Source organism: Lepidochelys olivacea, assembly GCF_965140295.1.
Source record: "Lepidochelys olivacea isolate rLepOli2 genome assembly, chromosome: 18".
NCBI classification, from domain to species: Eukaryota; Metazoa; Chordata; order Testudines; family Cheloniidae; genus Lepidochelys; species Lepidochelys olivacea.
In genome coordinates this window covers 18,769,778-18,792,341 of record NC_140428.1, presented here as the reverse complement: position 1 = coordinate 18,792,341, position 22,564 = coordinate 18,769,778, and the positions used below count along the sequence as shown (strand labels likewise).

Here is a 22,564-nt window from a genome sequence, read left to right as displayed (position 1 = left end):
CCTGGAGGCAGAACTGCACACTACAGCGCACAGGGCCTGTCTTCTCTGCTTAGCCTCTTGATTCAAGGTGAGCATGGGAAACACCATAATCTGAAAATTCCAGATCATTAATGGGTCTCTCTCTGGTGGAAACAAACTCCGATGTTGTGATGTATGTGCCAAAGACCTGGACGTAATGTGGTTTCCATCAGCAAATGCCAAAAAAGACAAAAACTAATAAATGCTAAAAACAGTCAAGATGAGAAACTCGGACATCTGCAGCAGACTTGATGAAGTGGGTTTAAAATGAAAGATTTATCTGGCATAATCTCATTCAGATTGTTACCGGGAAGTAGGAAACTTTGTTGACATCTGCATAAAAAGGTCCACACGCTCCAGACAGGCATGTGAATAACGCTGAATAGGCGAGTAAAGCTAAATGAGTCATCATGGAAGAGTCTCACTTTTTGGTGGTAGTTTTGAACCATGCTGCCTAGTTATGTGTTCGCAGAACTCCTCTCTATTAATATTCTCTCTCGCTACTACGGGTGGAACAGAACTGATCAGCTGCACGTCCCCTTTCAGGTGGAACTTGGCTAATCAGATGGCTCCATCTGAAAAGACTCAGACAGGGTTGTCTAACACCTGCAACAACATGCTGCCTTGATGTGCAGGGTGAGCAGCAACTTGATATCTTCTAAATGTTAGGAAAGTACAAATAAATGGGAATTCAGGGAAGACATTTTCATCTGACAAGTAGCACGAATGGCATAATTCACCAGGTGAATAGGAAGCAGATTTCAGAAATAGCTTGCCATATTTCTGGAGCAAAATGAAACAGAGAAATAGCAAAACAGGAGAAGGCTGGGTCTGATATCAACTGAAATAGGAAAAGCTGTTTGAGGTCAACAGACTTTTCTGGATGATCCATTCTGAATTCTCTTCTTACCATTCTCCAAGTGCTTCCAGGCAACGCATACGTCCCAGCATCAGCTCAGGATCATCCTTGTTTGTGTCCATCTTCTTGTCATAGGCCACAAGGGCATCCTCCCACTCATGGAGCTTCTCATACCAGGTTGCTTGGATTTCCTGTAGGGTGGCGAAAGATCAGAAGACGCATCAGTGTTTTCTCTCTTTCTCTCTCTCACCTCTCCCCTGCCCTCCCATGACAGCTACCGTAGCTTTTCCTGGAACATGCTATCCACCTGAAATTGAAGAAATCTACACACTGTCTCCCAAAGAGTACTAGCTCTTGTTGATAGTAACACACAGGCTGTTCAGAAGGTTAGATATTAACCAGTCTTCAGTTTTTAGGTCAACTAATGCGACTCTGGATGTATGTTAGTCTTTACTCTCTTTACCTGTGCTGTTAGTTTAATAGCATTCAAGGACTTAGATCAGTGATACTCAGACTGTGGCTCGTGAGCTGCAAGTGAGTCTTTAATTTGTTTCCTGTGGCTCTTTGCAGCACATGATATTAGAATACCGTGTCATTTAATTATTAACGAATCTAAGTTACTAACCAATCAGGATGCTTTTACTATGTTATTACCCGATTAAGTTATCAACTTGCATTAAATTAACAACTTATTTGCTGTGAGAACTAAATATTGCCATCATACTGTTTAAATATGAATAGTACTATAGTAAATGAGACAATGAATTCACATGACTGTGGCTCTTTTGGGTAATGTTGATCGTTAATCTGGCTCCTGAACCACTGAGGTCTGAGTATCACTGACTTAGATGCATGGATATACAGGAGAGTTTCCAGGTCCCAGGTAGTTGGACTGAACCTATTTTGCATACATAAATTATTGAAATTACACGCCATTATGTTTATTGTGGTTGGTAAATTGAGATCAGATTTCTTACTTGCTGGGCAAAGGGGAAAGGCAAGAAGTGCAGGTATTGAATATATACACATCAGCAGCAGTACCAGATACCTAAGAATTTTGCATCACAGGAACTCACTATGATGTCTGTACATCCATCATCTCAGCATGGCTAGTTCAGATTTGCTACCAGTTCCAGGAGAAACCAGATACAGGATATTTATCCACAGGGATCTAAATAGGCATGTCTATGGGTGGTTAAAGTGCTTATAGAGAATTCCTAACAAGACCACCAAAGACATTCAGTCTCTGGTTTGCAAGTTCCAACCTAAAATGTTTCCTCTGCCCTTAAAGATTCAAGCTTGCTAATTCTCATGGAAGTTGAATTAGTTGTTTGTCCAGCTCTGCTCGTTACACCCAGCCTTTTGTCCATATTGAATATCAGCACAAACTCTGCTATGACAGATGGAAGCTCACTTTGTGCTAGTGAGAAAGCTGTAATCCTGTATACCTGACAAACCTGCAAGACAGGAGCTAAATGCATTCGGTATGTCAGTGGGATGAATTCCAGATTTTCTTCCCACTGATTTCTACTGAAATACTAATATGAATAGTTTGGGGAGTGGGCAGAGGGGAAGCAGAAATTCCACATGGATGAATTTAAGCAAGAGGAGAAGTACTGTAACCAAGAATGAAGCAGCTAACCACAAAATCTACAACTGTGCAGAATGCAGTTGGGTTGGTGCTGGGCCATTTCGCAGCAGGGGAAGATTCTTGAGCGATGGTCTGGTCTAACCCCTACCCTTAAGGAGAAAGATTGTGGTTTGCTACACAGGCTATAGAAACAAACCAACTGCTGAGCGTTTTCTACTGCACAAACCTTTCTTCAACCTCTTGTTTCTTTATGGATTTTAATTTTCAGGAAATAAAAGTCTGCTTTGAATTCCTTGAGATTTTTTCCACACCGGATTCCCTGCCAATGTTCTTTTCTGCTCAGCCCTTGGCAGCTCTTGCTCTGGCATACGCCAAAAATGGATTTTTTTTTTACATCCATGTGGGCTGTGGGTAGGATAAACTAGACACTGCACTTCAGTGCCCTCCACGTGAGACACTAAGGCCTGTGCCTTGCCCTAGTTCGCTGTGGGTCTCCAGCTCACAACCAACTGCTTCAAGACCCATTAAAGAGCAAGAGGGAACCTCTTCTCTAGATTTATATGTTTAAAGAGATCTCATCTGAAATGTCCTCTTCACTCCTTCCCACCCCTAATCTTGAGCACTCAGGCCCACCCATTCTTTCTAGAAATTTCAGTTACAAGGACATAACAGAATGAGGCAACCTGGGGCTCTGCTCCCTCCACAAAGCAGGTACTTCAGGAAGCAACAACAACTGTCGGGATATTCTAAAATCAGTTCTCCTCCAACACTGGGCCCCTTTTCCTATCTAGGGCCAAACTTTACATAGCGCCTCCAAAAGAGTTCGACCTAAATCAATCCCATCACTGCTGTGCTTACACCTGACCTGTATCCCATTCCCAATGGTCCCCACTAGAGGAGTCTATTTAAAAGGGGAACATTGTCCATTGCATTTCTGCTGCCGCCTCCCCTTTTGTGAAGAAAGTTGCCTTTCAGACTTCTTCCTCTGTACCAGATTAGAATGGGTGGAGGGGAGATTCCTGAATGCAAGTGAAGAGGAGAGTGTGTGTGTGTCAGTCAAACTAACTGACTGATTGAGCTGCCATTTTGAAGGGCCATTACCAAGATGCACCAGCTATTGGGTAAGCTCTTGTGCTCACTTGGGTGAAGGGAAGGTTAGAGGTACAACCCTTATTAAAATCTCTCTAGGTACATATGTTGCCCTGTCACTGCAGTAGCCGAGTGCCTACCAAAAATGTAACAGGAAAAACAACAATATATCTATCTCCATTCTGTCAAAGGAACAGACATCCAAATAAAATGGCTTGTCATTCAGAGTTCCTGAACACCTACAGTTCCCACAGATGTCAATGGCAGCTACAGGAGGTGGGTTCTTCTAAAAGACAGGTCACTTATGTAGGTGCCTAAGTGTGGATTTAAGTGCCTAATTTTAGGCACACAAGTTTGACAACTTTGGCTTTAGCCCCCACCCTGTAGGTTAGCAGTCTTCCATTTAGCCATTAGATCAAGCCCACCTACAGAAACTTGGGGGATTAGTTCAGATGGGGGCTTCCCCTGCTGCCTTTGCCTGGGTAAGTACTTCCATTGGTACCTGGTCAGGCAGCTGAGCCCAAAGCACCTATACCCACAAGCATCACCTGAATCACCCATACCTCCATAGCTGTGAAAAAACTTGGAATACTGTAAATGCAGCTAGGAGAGTGAATCCCTTCTTTGTGGGATGTGCATACTTGTAGCCAGACAGCCAGCCCCCCCCCCCTCAGACCAGCATTGCTGGAAACACAGGAGGAAGCCGGAACAGGGCACTTAACATATATTCCAGCACAGCCTTTGAAGCTGTGAAAGCACAGGTGTGCTGCTACAATGTGCCTCTGGGAACAGATACAACGATTAAGCTCACAGCAGGCAGAGGCCCTGTGACAGACATGGCTCTTAGCCCCTACTAAATAGCGTGATGCACACACACCAACATCCTAGGTGGGAAAATATTTACCCTGATAAAAGAAATGTCCAGTAGTCGAAACTTATTGTTTCTCTCCCTTGCAAGTGTAAACTACTCTTGCGAAAGCTGGCGTCACCCCGACAGACCAGCCTCAATTTGGCATAAGAAAGGAGAAAGAGAATAAAGGAGTACAGAGGTATAAGTCGGGGACCTACAGCACCATGATTTTTGAGTGCTTTTCACTATCTATCTGCTGGTCAGATAAGTGACAGCCTCCCAAGGCTTCTGCAGCTAAGAGGGTCCCTAAGCCTTGTCCCTTATTCGTCTTTCCGTGGAATTGAGTGACCGATCCTGGCTTGGCACCGCTGGAATCGAGAGATGCAAGGAGGGTAAGAAGCACCCACACCTGATCTCCTATCTTTAGTGTACACATATTTTGAAATAGAGCTCTATACTTTGTTTTCTTTCTTTGGGATTGTGGCTTCAGTTTTGTAACTTGTTTGTGTGTGTAACATCTCTACATTTAAATAAGTAGGCACTAGCAATTTTGCAACCACATGATTAGAATCTAGCTTAATAAATTTTGGTAACCATTTATGCATAAGCCTGACTTGTTTTCTCTGGTTTACTGTAAAGCAGCCAACACAATTAAAGAACCTCAGCCGTTTTGGCTCTAAAGCCTGGCCATTAGGTGAGAGTACTAAGAGCCTAGCGTTGAGTTGTGCCGCCTCCACGGGGCAAACTCTTGGGGCACCTGTCAGTCAATCCTGGCTGCCCGCTGCGAAGGAGCTCTGAGCTCTAGCAGTTAAAGTCACGGGTGGTTAGGACCTTGGGGCATCCGTCAGCCTAGCCCGGGCTGCCCGCCGCGAAGGGACAGTGCGTCCTAGCGGTTAAAGTCACGGATGGTATAAACGGGCATAGCTGGCACCTCACCAAACATCCTTGGCCGTCGGCTAACAATACTCCCACCGTTCTCCTTTTTATGAGGAGCATTAAAAACAAACAAACAAACGAACCAGAATAGGCCAGGATTTCTGTCTAAGAGCTTCACAGTAAGATTGTACTGCACTAATTCAGTACACTAGACAGCAGTTGACTCTCCTTTCCTTTCCCTCTGTGCTGGACAATCATGTCTGCAGTCACCCACAGACCTGGCAGATATCCTCTGTTTTCTACTTCATCACTTCTGGCATTTCATTAAAACGTGTCAGGACAAGCAGAGAGAGAGAGAACCTCAGGCTACTCTTCAGAGGCTTATTATGCTTTAATGCAAAACCCATGAGAGTTGAAGGACTGTTCTCCTGCCCACACACCCTCCTCAGCAACTAAAGAGTGAGCGGCATCATTCAGAGTAGTCACGACAGGCGAAACTCTATGTTGGTTACAAAACATGTGAAAAGTGAATGTGATGCTTTTATAATAGCACCCTTCATTCAAACAGTGATTTTCTTACAGGGAAGCAGCCAAGGAAATTCTCCCTGTAAACATTCCCTAGTTCCCAGCTACAAGTAGGTTTCCTGCCTAACCTTCCTGTTTGTTATAATTTTCTGGAGCTTGCCTTATCCTTTGATAAATATATTACAATCGTGTTCTTTACCTTGGTCTGGAGCTTTGAGACTTACATATGGCTTCTCTTGCTCTAGGAATTTCACAGATTCATAGAGTTTAAGGCCAGCGATCATCTAGTCTGACTTCCTGTATAATACAGGCCATTCAGTTTCACCCAGGTGTTCTTGTATTGAGCCCAATCATTGTCACAAACATATTGCTACAGTTCCAAAGTGCTTGGCACATTATAAGAAGGTTTTAACAGAACGGTATCACTTCACCTGCCACTGAAATATAGCCGCCTTTGGAGCGGAACATAGCAGCTGATTAACAAGGTATGGCAACACTAGATGAGTATTTAGGACAGGGAGTGACCTGAAATTGCACATTGAAGGAGTCACATTTACAGGGACATGAGCTAAAGGTATTTCACAGTGAAGAGCAGAAATATGACAGAACGGGTATATGCCCACAGGGGAAACACTGAAAACATTGAGACGCTTTGGAACAGGACTATCCAAGTATCTAGACAGACTCACCAGCTCCCCAAAGTGCTTCATGGCATACTCAAGGACCCCAGCAGCTGCCTCGGGCTGCTGCAGCTTATTGTTAATGCTAGAAAGGAAAAGGAGAGAAAAAGGACATTTAGCATAGTCACTGATGTTTGGGGACCAGCACAAAATTCTCCCCAACTTTGAGAACAAATTGTGTCAGTTACAACTGCTAATGGAACACTTTCCCCGCCTTTTTTAATTTAATTTTTTTTAATTCAAAAGCTTCTTGAGTTGCTGAAAATAACAGGTATTGGACTGTGTAAGAGACACATTAACACCACATACACAAGCCAGACAATAGGTACAGCACAAACAATATACACAGTCTCAAGGTCCCTTACACAAGTGGCAATTGCATAACACTGCTGATTCTAAAAAGCAACCTACATAGAGGGGAGGAGGACAGTTGGCAACTGTTCATGAGCTAACATTTTCTCCTCTCCTCTTAAAGTACATCCTCTCAAGACTCAGAAATCCATATAGCTCCATAGAATTCAGACTCTTTGCTCAGCGCCTAAACCACACAATGGGGCTGCACTGACTGAGAATGGCTGCAATAATTCCATCACTCCCTCCTTTCTCTGCAAAAGTTCCATTCTTTCGCTTCTCCATGCAAGAGGAATCCCACACAAGCTCACAACTCGTAGGCTGAGACCCTATCTCCCACTCCAGCAGCAGGCCTGGAGGAGAGGAGACTAACTGCTCCCCTTCCTCAAGTGAGAATGGAAGCTGAATCAACAACTCATGACCCTAGTACTTCCCCATCACCTAGGAGCTTAAGACTGGTCCTGGATTGCAGAGCTCTGAATTGCACTGATTACATGCAAGGGGGGGAGGTTTAGATTGGATATTAGGAAAAACTTTTTCACTAGGAGGGTGGTGAAACACTGGAATGCGTTACCTAGGGAGGTGGTAGAAGCTCCTTCCTTAGAGGTTTTTAAGGTCAGGCTTGACAAAGCCCTGGCTGGGATGATTTAACTGGGAATTGGCCCTGCTTCGAGCAGGGGGTTGGACTAGATGACCTTCTGGGGTCCCTTCCAACCCTGATATTCTATGATTCTAAGGTATTGGCAGTTCTCAGCAGGCCAGATGGCACCTATGAACCCCATTGAATAAGATTGTGACTTGCAGGTTTAAGTCTTCATGGCTGCCTTCACTAGAACCATTTGTGGAACTGTCACACAATTAACAATGAGCCACTGTTTTGGCTTTTAAATGTCAAGAGATTGTAATGAGCAATGTTTTAAAATTTTATTTTGACATTTTTAATGAATTTCTCTGTAATGGATATGAGGCCTGACTAAAATAGGCAAAATTAGCTAAAAACAAATGGACAGGAAATACCTAAAGAGTCATATGGCACAACCTGAAAACATGCTGATGACCTGTGGGATGGCTGGTGTGCACAAGAGCTTACTGTAGGGGTTTATCAGAGGACATCTCAGTGAGGGCTCTTTTAGTTGTAACTGTGTGTTTGTGGTTGTAACTAACCTTCTGGATTCAGTGTAGGAAAAGAACCAGATCACAGGAACCCCACATTACTGCATACCTTCTTGCATTTTCAAATCACAGTTAGAGACTCCTAGAAGCATGTGTGTTCCCGAGCAGTGTTGGTAATACCAGAGTGTAACTGACTATAACCACATGGCGACTGTGCCATAAAATGTATTGCAATAAAATTGGAGTTAGCAGATTATAGCAACCGCAGGAAGGAGGGAGGGGTGGGGAAGACATATTTTCCAATATCTGTTGCTGCCTATATTCAGAATCGGGAAGTGTATTTAAAATGACTTGTTCTCCCACATTGTCCAAGATAACTGCTCACATTTTAAATTCTGGTGCTGGTAGCTTTTTAAGCTACCAATTGCCCAATTTCCCATGGTAGAGAAAGTTGACTGAAGCGGGAAACAAAAGGAAAGTCTGCAGAGACCCAAAGCCCAGTGCTAATGCTCACAGCTGCCACCTCCATGTGGGATGCTGGACGAAGACACAGCTACTCAGCTGCAGTGTTTTCACTAATGGCGAAACTCAATCAAACCCCTATTCAATGAGCAAGGGGAGACAGAAGCACAAGGAATATAGTTGTGTGCATTTTTCATATAACAAATACATTTGCAAATCAATGTGGCCTTGGCTTGGTGTTGCAAGGCTAGGATATCACTGAGTGCATGTGATTACAAATATATCTGTGGAGGAAAAGCCTGCTCCATCTGTAAAGAATCAGTGCTGTGAATGCTGGAAAGGACACTTCTGGTTTTTTGCTTCATTTAGTTCCCAGACCACCAGTTTTTCCCTCTGTTGCCACTAGATTTAGGGATTCAAATTAGATTTAGCGTAGTGACCAGCAAGAGACTTAAGCACAACTCATGTTTCTGCTTGCATATTCTATTTCTTCATTTTAATTTCCTCTGATTCACTCTGTCTTAAGCTAGGACTTTCTCTCTGGCCTTTTTCCTCTGATCCTCCTCCACATATGCAAGACCCTTTTGCCATCAAGCACCAGCTGCAGACATTCAGAGCTCCCGAGTGATTGCTGACTTTAAAAAACAAAACAAAACAAAAAAACCCAGGACCACCGATCCCTTTGAAGAACTGGATTAGCAATATGTACCAAAGAATAATCTGCTCCATAGGAACAGAGGAGAAATAATTTTATCATGTATGCACCCTTATGGGTTTTGGTGCTAGCCTGTCAAATAGGCTCTTGCCATTGCAAATATGCCCACCCTATTTTCAACTCCATCGCTTCTGTAAGCCCTTGTCTGTCTTTTCATTCACAGACTTTCAAAAGTATGAACCAGCCTTCACTAAGGAGGCTGCCACTACAGAGCGCAATGATACTGTAGTAGCAGTATGATCGCACCATATAACAGAGCAGCATCGTGTCTGTATTCTGATGGCCACTGGGCCAGGGCAACCAAAGCTGCTCATGAGCCTGGCTCTCCAGCCTAGCATGGTGCCCTTTGAAATGTTTCTATTATGTTGATTTTATAAGCTTGCAGACAGAGGGCTCAGTCAGCGCATGGGCTTTTGGTGCTCACACTGTGTGCGCCTTTGCTTAAACTCCCGTCAGGAGGAATTCATGTTTTATGGAACTCCTGGGATTTTATGAAGCCCATTTTATGAATGGTCTCTGGATCACTACTCTTTTCTTATTAATGTGGGAGATCTTATAAAGTGCAAATTGTTCAAAGCAAAGGCTCAACAGCTGAGCATTTTACAGAACACAACCCAGACCAATATTAATTCCAGCCCATGGTTGGAATGGCAGACGCATAATGTAAGAAAACCATAGAAGCCAAGAGCAAAAGAAAGACAGACCTACTAAAAGGTTCTACACGTTCTTCTCTGTTCAGACACATGGGCAACAGGCAGCATTCAGAAATGCACCCACCACCCATTACCCACAAAACAGAGCCAGGCACCTCTTCCCACTTAAAAGGCTTTCTGAATCAGCGAGGGGACAGAGAAACTAAGAGACAGGTAATAGGCCCAGCAGTGCAGGAGCAAAGACACCTGCAGAAGAAAAGAGACATGTTTCCAACTAAATGGATTTTTCTTCCACGGAAATGTCTATTTCTGTCCTTCATGAAATAGTAAATTCCCCAAAAGGATGTGATTTAACAGCACTGCAGGGCAGAACAGGCGTTTATAGGACAGCCTAGTACAAGACAAAAAAAAAAAATCGCTGTCTGTGGAAGATAAAGAAAAATAGTCCCATGCAGGGGGACGAGGGCAAGAAGAAATGGAAAGGGACATCCATTTTTCAATGGGTGGGTGTTACATACAGAGAAGTGGAAAAGCCATAGTCTGTTTCCAGACACTAGTTCCCATAGCAGTGGTTCTCTTGCAAGCCAAGGAAGTTGCAAAGTCTCAGCATTCAGCGAGATCGGGCTTGGGGAGAAGAACATAATACCTACATTGAGCATAATTTACATTCAAGCTTCCTCCAGCCCTCTCACTTAAACGCTACAGTAAACAAACTAGTTAATGCAAAACTGCCTTAGACCTTCCTTGTGTGTGGCAAGAACAGCACTGGCCCTAAATAAGCCAAGCCAGTGACCACTTGGAGTCTCTTCTCTTCTGGAGCCCTATTATCCACAGTCTGCAACTCAGGGGCAGTCCTTCCTTCTCTGGCTGTGGGATTAGAAGGAAAAGCAACTCCACTGACATCTGTCTTGAGGATGGACTGGGGCCCTAGGCTTGCTACAAATCATAAATTGTACCGATGGCACATCATCACATCAAACTAACTAAAGGGGAAGAAAAAAAACCAACCTGAGTAGGAGATTCTGGTCATTCAACTGACAGCTAATCCTGGCAGCTAGAATTCTTCATGCTTAAACCTTTACCAGCAAACACTCATCTCACCAACATGTTCACTGAACTTCCATAATGGAGGTGGTTGGAAATGACTAAAATTGCCAATTCAGAGTAAAGATGGCTCCAAGTAGTACAATGTCATACACATTTATGCAGTGCTTTTAAAGTCAGTGTCCAAGCCCGTTAGAAGCATTAATTCTTACCACGTACCATCAGGAACCGAGGTGGCATATCTATTTTACAGATCAGGAAAACGAGGTACAGACACAGCACATTTTTAAATGCATCTTTCTAAATAAAATATGCATTTTAGAAGACACGAGTTGTACAGTTACCCGACCATAATGAAAGTGGGAAGCTACGTTTTCTTTTGTCTCTTTTACCAGCAGAAGAACTAATTTCAAAGACCAAAGCCATCGCCAGCCTCTCTCAGTGCTCCATGCCTCTCCCACTAAGGATTGTTTTTTTTCCCTTCAATTACAACACCCCATGAAATACAGATGTATAATGAGAATACCGAGAGAGCCTTCAGCTGAAGTGGCATTGTTCACACTAGCTGAGCTAAGGAGGCATGGGGTGACAAAGAAATGTTTCAGTAGCCTTCTTAGTGGTATAATAATTTTATTATTGAAATTTCTTTTGTGGGGAAATCTCTTTTGTGGCTAAGCCACCAGGCTCAGAGTCCGGAGGTCTGGGTTCCAGCTCTGCTTTTCCTGGCTTCATCTATAATCCTGGACCCTACATAATCTAGCCTTCGTCTTTTTGCCACTGAAATCAAACCAGTGCATCTATTTTGTAGATAAATGCTGCCAGAGAAGTCCACAATCAAAACACAGGTCCCCCTGCTGTCAGATCTGACGAGCTCCTTTCTTGTATATTATTGAAGTCCAGGTGTTCTCAATGGCTCTTCAGTAGTTAATATCCACATGCCTTCCCGGGTCTATGTACAATTTAGAGTTTCAAGGTCCATGCATGAAGCCTACTTACACCACAACCCTTAATCTGCATCATGTGTATCATGTTTCCTACACAATGAGAACTCTGTGCACCCTATGGAGCACATAAAGCCCATCTACAAGGATACCTTGGACTTCTCTACAGGCTGGTCAGACTGTTCATGCCACAGTCTAGCCTTGTAATGCTGACTCAGGAACACTACAAGAGCCGTGAAAAAGACAGGGCCTGGAATGTTTCATGCCGTTGCATACTTGAGATAGGAAGAACCCCTTTCCTAATCCCCACATTTCCAAAACACCATTAATGGGCACCAGAGAGAAATAGGTGCAAGCTTAATTCATGCTGCTCTACAGAGACCCAGCTCTGTGTCAGAGAGATAACAAATAGCGGTGCTTTATCCCCTGCCCTAGCACAGGAGAAAACCAGAAAACCAGCAGGTTGGCTCCTGTTTTGTTTTTTTTTTTTAAATCCTCTACAAAGCAGTCTCCTGTGGGGCTTCTGGATGCCCAAATGGTCCAAGACCCTCCCTTCCTGCTACAGTGATTTGAAAGGGAAACATTGCAACGTAAAGCACTTGAGACAGACATTTTGGTACCATGAATGAGACTGTCACCCTCAACTTGTCCCTTATCAATTTAAGTCAGTGCAAGGCAAGGGACGGGAGATATAATCCTATACTTAATTCAGAGACGCACAAATAGCTGGGAAAGGACTCCTGGGTTCTTTTCTTGACAGTCATCGACTTCCACTATGGCCTAGGGCAAGTCAGAATGTGTCATTTAAGCTATCTGTAAAAATTGAGATCCTGAGACTTAAGCCTGATGACACAACAGTGTGGCAGATTATTGAATTAATGGCTGTGATATGCTGTGGGTGCTTTGCAAAAAGACACCAGCAGAAGTGTGAAATATTAGTGTAACGTTGTCATGGGCTCCTGATTTAGTTCTCTCACCCTGAACTCTTTCCAGCCTGGTTAAATTAGCCCAAGCTTCCGCAATGCATTTCAGATATCTAAGGAGCACACCAGATGGAGTAAAAGGTATGCCGGCCTAGTGAAGATGAGCTCAAAATGCACTGAGCTGAATCAGACACTATTGGGCTCCGTATGCACAGCTGACCACACTTCCCAGAGTTCGTCATCAAGACAGGCCAGGTTAGGAATACACCCACGTCTCAGTGGGGACAATCAAAGAACATACCGCCTCCACACTTCCCAAGCAGGAGCTAGTCAGTGCTGCATCATAAAAGTGATAAATTTCTGCCACATTTCATAGCCTGATGATTTAGAGAGCCATTGGCAGACACATCACTCCCAGCACGTAAGACAGTTAATTACTTCCAACTTTATCTTTCTTGTCAACGCTTGCTGACAAATTGGCCATTATCTTTTATTCTTTAGCAATTAGCATAGCTCCTTCGTTGACAGCGCTTGGTACGTTTTTTTTTTTTTTTTTTTTCTGTGCACGCTTCCCCTTTGCTGTCCAGAGTAGAATGAAATGTTCTGCATTCCAGACAAGCCTTAACAAGGCACAATTTGCTCTTAGCTTGAGAGGTGGGGGAGGGAGGGAGGGAGGAAAGACCTTGTTTTAGAAGTGATAAAAATTCTGGCCCACGTACGAAACAAGGGCTAAAATGGGTGGTCTTTAAAAACAAAGCTGTCAGTCAACCCAGATTACTCCTTTCTATTCATCCTCCAGGGAGGTTCTGGAACGCACTGTGGAAGGTGCTCAGGCCTGCGAGTCTATATTGGAGGTTCACTTGGCAGGAAGAAATAGAGAGGCAACCCCACGGGTCCTTCTCCCACAACTGCCCAGACGTAGACGATCCCCCGCTCCCCCAGGTGAGACTTTCCTATGGACACTAGTACAGGATGAAGTTCTAACTGAAAGGGCTCTAAGAGTGAACACTCTCAGTGCAGAATCCAGATTACTGGCATGTGCAGCCCAGGAGCATTAGCAGTGAAATAAAAACACAAAGCCTATTAAAACTAGAGGTTCATACGTGGAGAGTTTCTATGTGCTCTCTCTTTTTGTTATCCATTGCAGAAGAGAGGGGTTTCTTAAATTTAAGAGGTGACCTCTCCTCCTCATCCTCCAAAAAAGGAAATATTTCATTATTTGTTTGTTTTTTTTAATCAAGCATTTTCTCCTATAAGAATTAGTGCGATGAGAATTCCTTAAATCCAACCTGTGTGCTCAGTTGGCAAAAGCTACTAACCAAAATGTTTTCTTTACTAGAGCAGCAGACGATATTCTCATTATTTGTAATGACACCTGTTGTCACAGGACCTGGCCATCTTACATTTGTTCAAAAACAAAGACAGACCCAATTCTGATTATTTTGGATGAACAAGCAGGAAAATACGACAGAGGAATGAATGGTTCAGTTTCCAAAAATACCTTCAACTATTAGCCATTTGGGAAGGAAAAAAAGTCAAAAATATCTTTTAATTTTATTTTTATTTGAATGATTCACAGGAGAACAAAACAGGAACTCAGAGGTGTACTAAGTACAAATCAATTCTGGGCATTAAATAAAAGAGTCAAATATTACTTTGTAACATGTCCTTGGAATAATCCCAAAAGAGGAGCCTAGCTCAGATGTCATTTATATGACTGTAATGCCCAGAAGACCCAATCAGGATTAAAGTTCTGTAGTGCTAGGTGACGTAGATACAGTCCCTACCCCAAAGAGATACTGACAAGCAACAAAAGAGCAGGGGAAAGGGAGGCAGTCAGATATACAATTTTTATATATAAATAAATATGATCGGTATGAAATTACATCCTGTCTCAAAATATCTACTTCCCCATCGGACTCTCGGCCTAGCCAGCATAGGTTTGCTCATATCTTGTAGGAATTAAAACAGAAGTGGGTCTTTGGCAGGGACCCACTTGCCAAGCATGCATTGGTAGGGCCCTAGCAAATTCGTGGTCCATTATGGTCAATTTCACAGCCATAGGATTTGAAAATTGGTAAATTTCACATTTTCAGATGTTTTCATCTGAAATTTCACAGTGTTGTAACTGTGGGGGTCCCGACCCAAAAGGAGATGGCGGAGGGGTGTCGCAAACCTGTTGTAGTGAGGTAATGGGATTGCCACCCTCAGAGCTGGACAGAGTGGGGAAGAGGGGGTGCGGATCTATCTGCAGCCAGGAGAGATACCCAAGAGCAGCCCTGCAGGTAAAGAGCAAGTCTTGTCCTGCCCCAGCCCTGCCCAACTAGCAGCTAGGAGCTCCCTTTGCTGGGGTGCTCCCAGCAGCACAAGGAAGATCGGATCCAACTCCACAAGCCTCCCCCATCTGCAGGAACCGCTGGCGCTGCTGCCCAGCCCCAGAGCATCCTGCAGCAGGGGGAGGCACCCGGAGGTGGGTGTGGTCCCCCGCCCCCAGGGGCTGTGCAGGGGATGGACAAGTCCTGTACCTCCCCAGCCCAGCTAGAGGTAGGAGCCCCCTTTGCTGAGGGACTCCTAGGGACAAGGGGACATTGGATTTCATGGGGAAGGGCTTATTTCATGGTCCGTGATGAGTTTTTCACAGCCGTGAAATTGGTAGGGCATTGGACAGAACAAATGTCCATAGCTTAGTGGGGAGGCTGGGCTGCATTGCTGGTGATGTGGGCTTCACCCAGAGCTGCTGTCTGGCTCTTTGGATACAGCGTCTCTTGGGAATAAAGTGGTCTCTGCACTGCTGCCTGGCAGTATCACAAAGGGAGGACAATGCTGCACTGAAGGAATGACCAAGGAAAAACAGGAAGAGAACCAGGAGAGGACTGAGTCACAAAACCTAAGGGAGGACAGAATCTTAAAGCAGGTGTCACTGAGCATCAAAAGGAGCAGAGGGTTCAAGAAAGTTGAGCATATAGTAAAGGTCCTGAGACTTACCCAGGAAAAGGTAACTGGGAGAGCTCAGTGAGATAGCAGCTTCGATGGAGCAAAGGGGGCAGAAGCCAGGCTGGAGGGGTTTCAAGATGAAGTTGATGGATAGGAATTCGAAGAACAGTTGAAAATGGTATGTCTGATGGATTCAGAGGTGAAGGCACAAAGGAAAAGGGATGGGTAGCTGGTTGGGTTTAATTGCAGGTTTGCTGACGACTGGGGAAAGCAGAATATCTTTGTATTTTGAGGGGAACAGCTGTGCCAGGATTGATGGGGCAGGTTTGCAGTAGAAGTGAGGGACAAAAGAGGCATCCAGAGGAGTTGGAGAAATATGCTAGCTATATAAATGTACTGATTATTTTATCACAATAGTGTCGGAAAGCCCAGCCAGGATCAGGATCAAGACCCCATTGTGGCAGATGCCATATAGACATATGAACACAATGACCACTGTCCCAGAGAGACTACAATTTAAGATGACAAGTGACTCATGAAGGGTAGGATAGAGGGATACAATTTTTATAGAAATAGAGATGCAAAATTTTAATTGTTAGATAAATAAGAGTGCAGCCTGGTCTTGCCCGCCTCCCAACCCATCATCATCAATTTCTTGCAGATAATATGGCCAAGGTGGGTCTCGAGGAGAGAGCTGAAGGGCTAGCTGTTTATGGATAAATGCAGGAAGGATGAACCAAGTTAGTGGGCAGCATGGAAGAAGGTGCAAAGGCATTTGTGAGAGAAGCTGGTCAAGCAGACATTCCCCACTGCATGCTTCCACCATTTCTCTTCAGTGGACAGCTCCCAAAAATGCAACACACTTACTGTGTTACTGACTTTCTGTTAAACGTTACCTAAGTATAAATAGAGGCTTTTAACCACAAAAACCTCCAACGAGGCAGGAAAAACTCACATTAATGGTGGGGGGCGGAGCAGGGGGATCCACGGGGGAGTTTCTGAGCACTGTAAGTTTGCATACTGTTCTCATTTTTGCATGCAATAGGGGATTATATGCACTGGCAGAGAAATGGAGTCGATGATTCCCATTGGTCTTTTTCATCCCTATTATGTATGACAAAGAGTAAAACAAATCCCCATAAATCATCGTGTTCCCTTTGTTAAACTGACAGGTGTAGTTTGAGTAATACATGTTATAGTTCATATTATTCTGCAGAGCATTCAATATGCTATTTCTTAAGAGCAATGAACTCTAAGCACTCTGCTATTAAATCTTACGTAGGTGAGTGGAAAATGCTCTTGTGTGTGTGGGGATAAATGGGGTTCGGCCCTATCCTGTTTGAGTCTGAGTTTCTTGTTTATTAGATGGATTTCTGCCTTCTCTCCTCCGTTGGATTCAGCTTTTCACTCACCGATTATTGAAGGCATATTGACAGCTCATGAAACCACCATTACCATAGCTGACTGGAATGTGTTTTCAAAGGGAAACGAGTCATTTAAAAACAGACTCACGCCTCTTTGGAGACTAGCTCTTTTGAGGCTGGGGGGACAGACTGTGCTTTTCCTGGAAGCCACACAGTAACATTAAAAGCAGCAGTGTCAACACCTTCAAAATGTAATTTTAAAATTAATACCAATGGAGTATTTTCTTTCCCCTCAGATTTCAAAGACTTACTGCTCTTACCCCTCTTCAGGCAGGTTCAGAGGGCCTGAGGCACTTGCCATTAATTCATTGCTCAGACACAATCTTCTAAAATTCTATTACATTCTTAAGGAATGACAAGCCTGGTTTCCAGTTATCGCTGCCTGGGACTGGACAGAGAACGAACAGCGCTAAAGCATTCAGGCACACACAGAATCCCGAGGGACTAATGTTCCAGTCAGGCAGAGCCATCAGTAGCTTTTAGTCAGTGTTGTGACTGGGATTCATAGCAATTTACTGGACTAGAATCAGATGGATATTTTCCTCATAGTTTCCAGAGAAAGATGATCTGCAAATCTTCCAGAATAAAAAGGTGGGGAAACATGCCCGAAGGCAGAAATGGCTTTGCTGACCAACCTCAGCAGAAAGCAAGTCCCCTATTTAGCCCTCCTCTCAACAGGTCAAATGAAAACATAATACCACTATAGAAATCCATGGTACGCCCACACCGTAAATACTGCGTGCAATTCTGATTGCCCTATCTCAAAAAAACGATTAGAGGTATGGAATAGCTTCCACGGACAGATTAAAAAGTGCAGGACTATGCAGTTTACAGAAGAGATGATTGGGGGAGGGAGGTTATGATAGAAATTTAAAATCATGAACGGTGTGGAGAAAAAGTGTAGTTTACCCCCTCTACATAACACAAGAACTAGGTCACCCAGATAAATTCATAGGGAGCAGGTTTAAAACAAACATAAGGAAATGTTTCTTCACACAATGCAGACAACCTGCGGAACTTTGTGCCATGGGACACCGGGAAAGCCAAAAGTATACCTAGGTTCAAAAAAAGAATTAAATAACTTTGTGGAGGATAGCTATTAGCCTAGATGCCCAGGGATGCAACCCTATGCTCTGGGTGTCCCTAAACCTCTGGCTGCCAGAACCTGGGACTGGATGATAGCAGATGGATCACTCAATTGCCCTGTTCTGTTCATTCTTTCTGAAGCATCTGGCGCTGGCCAGTGTCAGAAGACAGGATAATGGGCTAGACGGATCATTCGTCTGGCCCAGTATGGCTGTTCTTATGTCTTCACTCTGGGAAAAAAAAAAAAAAAGGTACGCTCTTAATGCAAGATGTCTTCACTAGGATTTCAGCATGAGGTAGATAAGACAGTCTAGTTTTCACACCAGTGAGCAGGCAGACCCATCTTTTTTCATAGTGAAGACAACGCCAAGCCCATGTTAACTTTGCCTATAAAGACAGACTCAGTGGTGCATTCAATATCGGCAAAAGATTAGTGCCTTATACTCACTGCTTGTCAAGGTAAAACAGTTTGCAAATAGATCTCTGAAATTAGACTCCACCAGAGTCTTGTGTTGTTCACTCAAATTACAGAGAAAACTCCATTAGCAATGGCCAAGTTTCTAGTATACATTGTGTTAATCTTCAGCCCGTTGAACTCAACTGAAACCTACTTCTCCTTCCTCCTTAACGTCCTCTGTATTGCAGGAGTTGTTTTGTTTTGTTTTCAAAGTGCTGATTAATCAGTTAAGTTAATAAATAACATCTGCAATGCATTTTACCAACTTCCAGTTTCCAAATTTAAATTATTTTATTTTCAGAAGAATGGCCACCATTTACATTTTCTTGAGGTTTTCTTTGAAAAAGGATGCTGCCAAGGTCCAAATTATCTTTTTTATGTGAGGGTTTCAATAGCTTGATCCAAAGTGAAAAGCAAGACAAAATAATTCCTAATTATATTTTTAATCCTATACAATTTTTTTTAAAAGTAAGGAGGAGCTGGCTCCATTATCAGCTGATTACAAGCATCATGAGGGGAGATCAAAGCTGCAGTCAGACATGGGGAGCAGCAGGAAATTTCTACAGCTCTTTTAAGGTAAGTTCTGTATTTTGTTTTAGTGTGAACATCTATGGAATTCTTCTATTTCTTACTTTAAAAGAACTCTGGAAATCTCCCACTGTTCTCTCTCTGGTAGCGTTGCTGTCTTCCTGTCTGGATACATATCATTAAAATGGCAGCCCGCAGCAGGAACACAATTTGGCAATTCATAGCAATGGAAGGGATTTGATATATGTTATTTTAAAATAATGCTCTGATTTCTCTAATTTCCACAATCTGATTTCATATTTTATATGGCAATCTAAGGCAGCAGTAAAAACCACGGCTTTTTAAAATACAGACTGGAACAGTGTTTCGGTCACCACGGTTCAGAACAATTTAGATCCATTTGTGGCACCGGCTAGAATCACAGAAAAGAATGAAAACTGAGGCTAAGTGTCATCAGAAGGTGATTTCACCCTATGCGGTCTGCATACATAATCCTTAGCAGCCAGGTAAGAGCAATGAGTTTGGCAAAGAAAATCATGGATTAGTCATGGCACATTTTGATAAAGTCTAGGTTTTAATTCATGTTTCTGATTTGGCCTTGATTGTGACTGTGCAGACTCCTTCCTTCCACCCCAGTCCTGTTTGACCAGGCATCCCGGAAAGCAATTCCCTTTCTTCACACTTGTGCATAGTAGCCAGGGTGGTTATTACAAGAACTGACCAGCTAATGTAACAAGACAGAGGTTATGGGGAGGAGGCAGTGGGGCAGAATCAGTAGTCTCAAAAACTGATGCCCATGACAAATTCACTGTCCCAATGAGCAAGGACTAAATACTCAAGTCTTCAGCAAATTGTTTTTAGTGTTCCTTAAAAGATAATGCAACTAATGTTAGGTTATGAATGCATCAAACAGACACGGTATAAGAAAGCAACTTCTGTATTGTAAAGGCTTTTCAAAAAGAAATCAGACAAGGATTGGGAGTGAAAAAAACAAACCTATCAACAAAGCTGCTTCCACCAGAAGGAAAAGCACTCAAATGCTGGGCTTTCTTCTCCTCTTAGGTTCTCCTGCATACCTAATACTCAATAGAAAGATTCTCTCTCATATGCCCCTGGTAGCTTTCAAGTGCTTCCTGTTCTCTGAAGGTCACCAACAATATTGTCTGTCATTCAAAATTTATAAGACCTTTGAGAACTCAGAAGGTTAAGTGAAAGCAGACAGGATCCCTCCCTTACCTTCTCACAAGAAAAACATAAGCTTTGCTTTAACAGAAATCTTTCAGAAGGCCCAAAAATTAATCTCCCTCAGTGAGTGGAGAACACACACTTGCCATCTTGCATCAGCCAGAAAAGGTTTCAAAAGCTTGGTAGGAAAGGCACATTGCTGCATTAATGCGGATGCTCAGAGGCTATGCAAGATTAGGGAGTCATACTGAGGTCAGAGCCCTCTTCTCCTCTCCCCACCCATTGAAAGGCTCCCTTTCTCATTGTTCTGAAAGTTTCACCCATCTAAATCAAATTTATTTTTCCCTGTGCAGAAGTGCGGGGAGCTCTCCTCTGGGATTAGAAGCTGAGGGCTGAGGCTTTGTGGAAGCTTTGGGGAACACATAATCTTCTGACACAGGGAGTTGCCTTTGCTGGCCAGTTTCTCCAATTCTATGGTTTATTTGTGTTCAAACATCCCTGAATCCTTGATTCAACAAACTTTTGAAAAAAAAACCACCACAAAACATCTCCACCAAGCCACTAAAAATTATTCCCATGCTTGGGAAAAAATGTTTGTGGAAACCAATGTCAGCAAAGAGTTGTTTTCAATAATCATTGCAGTGATTGACTGTTCAGAGCCCATGCCAATCCCCCTTCATCTTTCCAGTGAAGTCTCACCGCATTGCTTACAGGCCCTGAAGTTGGCTGGATTCCCAGTGTTGATATAAAAGCCTGCACACAGCTTCCTGCTGATGTAGGGAGACGCCGTGGAAACCATAACAGAATTCTCAGCCAACCCTGTTGGATATGCTGCAGAAAGTCTCCATCTCGCTATCTCCTGCCCTTTAATAAGTGAGATTTAATAAAGGTAGAGAAGGAAAATAGCAAGGGGAAACATCTAGGGGAAAAAGGCAAGACCAGAGATACAGAGTTTTTAGGCATCAGATATGCAAGGAAAGAACACTGCCAAGGTAGTATATATATCACATGCCATTCCAGGAGTTATACCAATGATCTTTTAAAAATCAGATCTCCCCTCACATACTTTAGTAATTAAAGCTAATAAAGGCAGTAAGTCTTTCCACATCTTAGTTTTTATTCTTAGGAACTGCATTTCTATTGTGCTGCTTTGTTTTTGCAACCATAATAATGGAATATATTTACTGGCTGAAGCAACAAAGACTGTTGAGGTATCTGTCCTTACTCATCATCAGTAAAATCAGGATGCAGTAATGGGAATAGATTTGTATCTCCCTGAAATAATTCTTCCATCAGTTTTGTGACTCCAGCCTGGAGGTCTGCAGTAGTCTATTCTCTCCTCTATTGGATACATTCTCTATTATGAGTTACGTAACCAAATCACTCCGACAGTCAACAATTCTATTTGACTTTAATAAGAAATCAGTTACTAATTGTGAGCTGCTGAGTTAAAAACAATGAACATGAGCATACTACATACAGACTTATTATACATCTGGAGGAAATACACACATCCCTAAGGATCCTTTGCTAGGGATAGATTTCCTGGAATTTGCCAGCAGTGAAGAATCTAATAAGCACCTTGTCAATCACGGTAGGCAACAACAGTGGGTTAGGTCCCTAAAAGCATTTACCAGCTGCATGTTATGTGCTCTGCAGTGACTGACTACCAATTAGCCCCGGGGCACTGAGTTTGCCTTCTAGTCTTAGCTTCACCCATTCTGAACTTGTACACCTGCTAGAACAGCTCCCCAGAGGAAGGAGTAGCTTAAGCCCAACACTGATTTAATCTATCCCACCAGGTACAGGAGATAGCTACTTCTAATTAGAAAACCCTAATATACTCCTAATTATGTAACACTAGCTAGTGATATAAGCCCTGTTTGCATAGGGAATGGCACCAGGCCAGATATAACCATATTCAGAATCAATTGTGGCTAACAGGATTCCAGTGTTATTTCCCTATCTGGTGTGGAAAGGGATTGGTCATCTGCTGGGCACATGGTACAGCATCATGGTATTGAATACCAGGGAAAGGGGACTGGATGGGTTAATTTACAACATGGTTTGGCTAGCAAAGATCCCTAAAACAAGCAAGCAAGCAATGCAGGGTCTATACATGTCAAGGAAATCATGCAAGAACCATGCTAGCAACAGCTACGTTTAAGCACAGCTGTAGCTAGAACATTTCTGATCACAGCGATCACAGGTGTTCTGGTCCTAGGTAAGAATTCAGGGAAAGCAAGATCAAAGCCTGAGA

The 22,564-nt window shown here is 43.3% G+C and overlaps 1 protein-coding gene across 2 annotated transcripts in view; it reads right to left on the bottom strand.

Annotated features, from left to right (window-relative positions):
* MTOR (mechanistic target of rapamycin kinase) overlaps positions 1-22,564 on the bottom strand; it is a 105,800-nt gene that overhangs the window by 36,044 nt on the left and 47,192 nt on the right. For both annotated transcript variants that reach the window (XM_084651695.1, XM_084651696.1), the window contains 2 exons: positions 6,498-6,573; positions 929-1,068 (listed from right to left, as the gene is read on the bottom strand). In XM_084651695.1, coding sequence (XP_084507821.1) covers positions 929-1,068; positions 6,498-6,573 — 216 coding nt within the window. The remainder of the gene's footprint in view (positions 1-928; positions 1,069-6,497; positions 6,574-22,564) is intronic.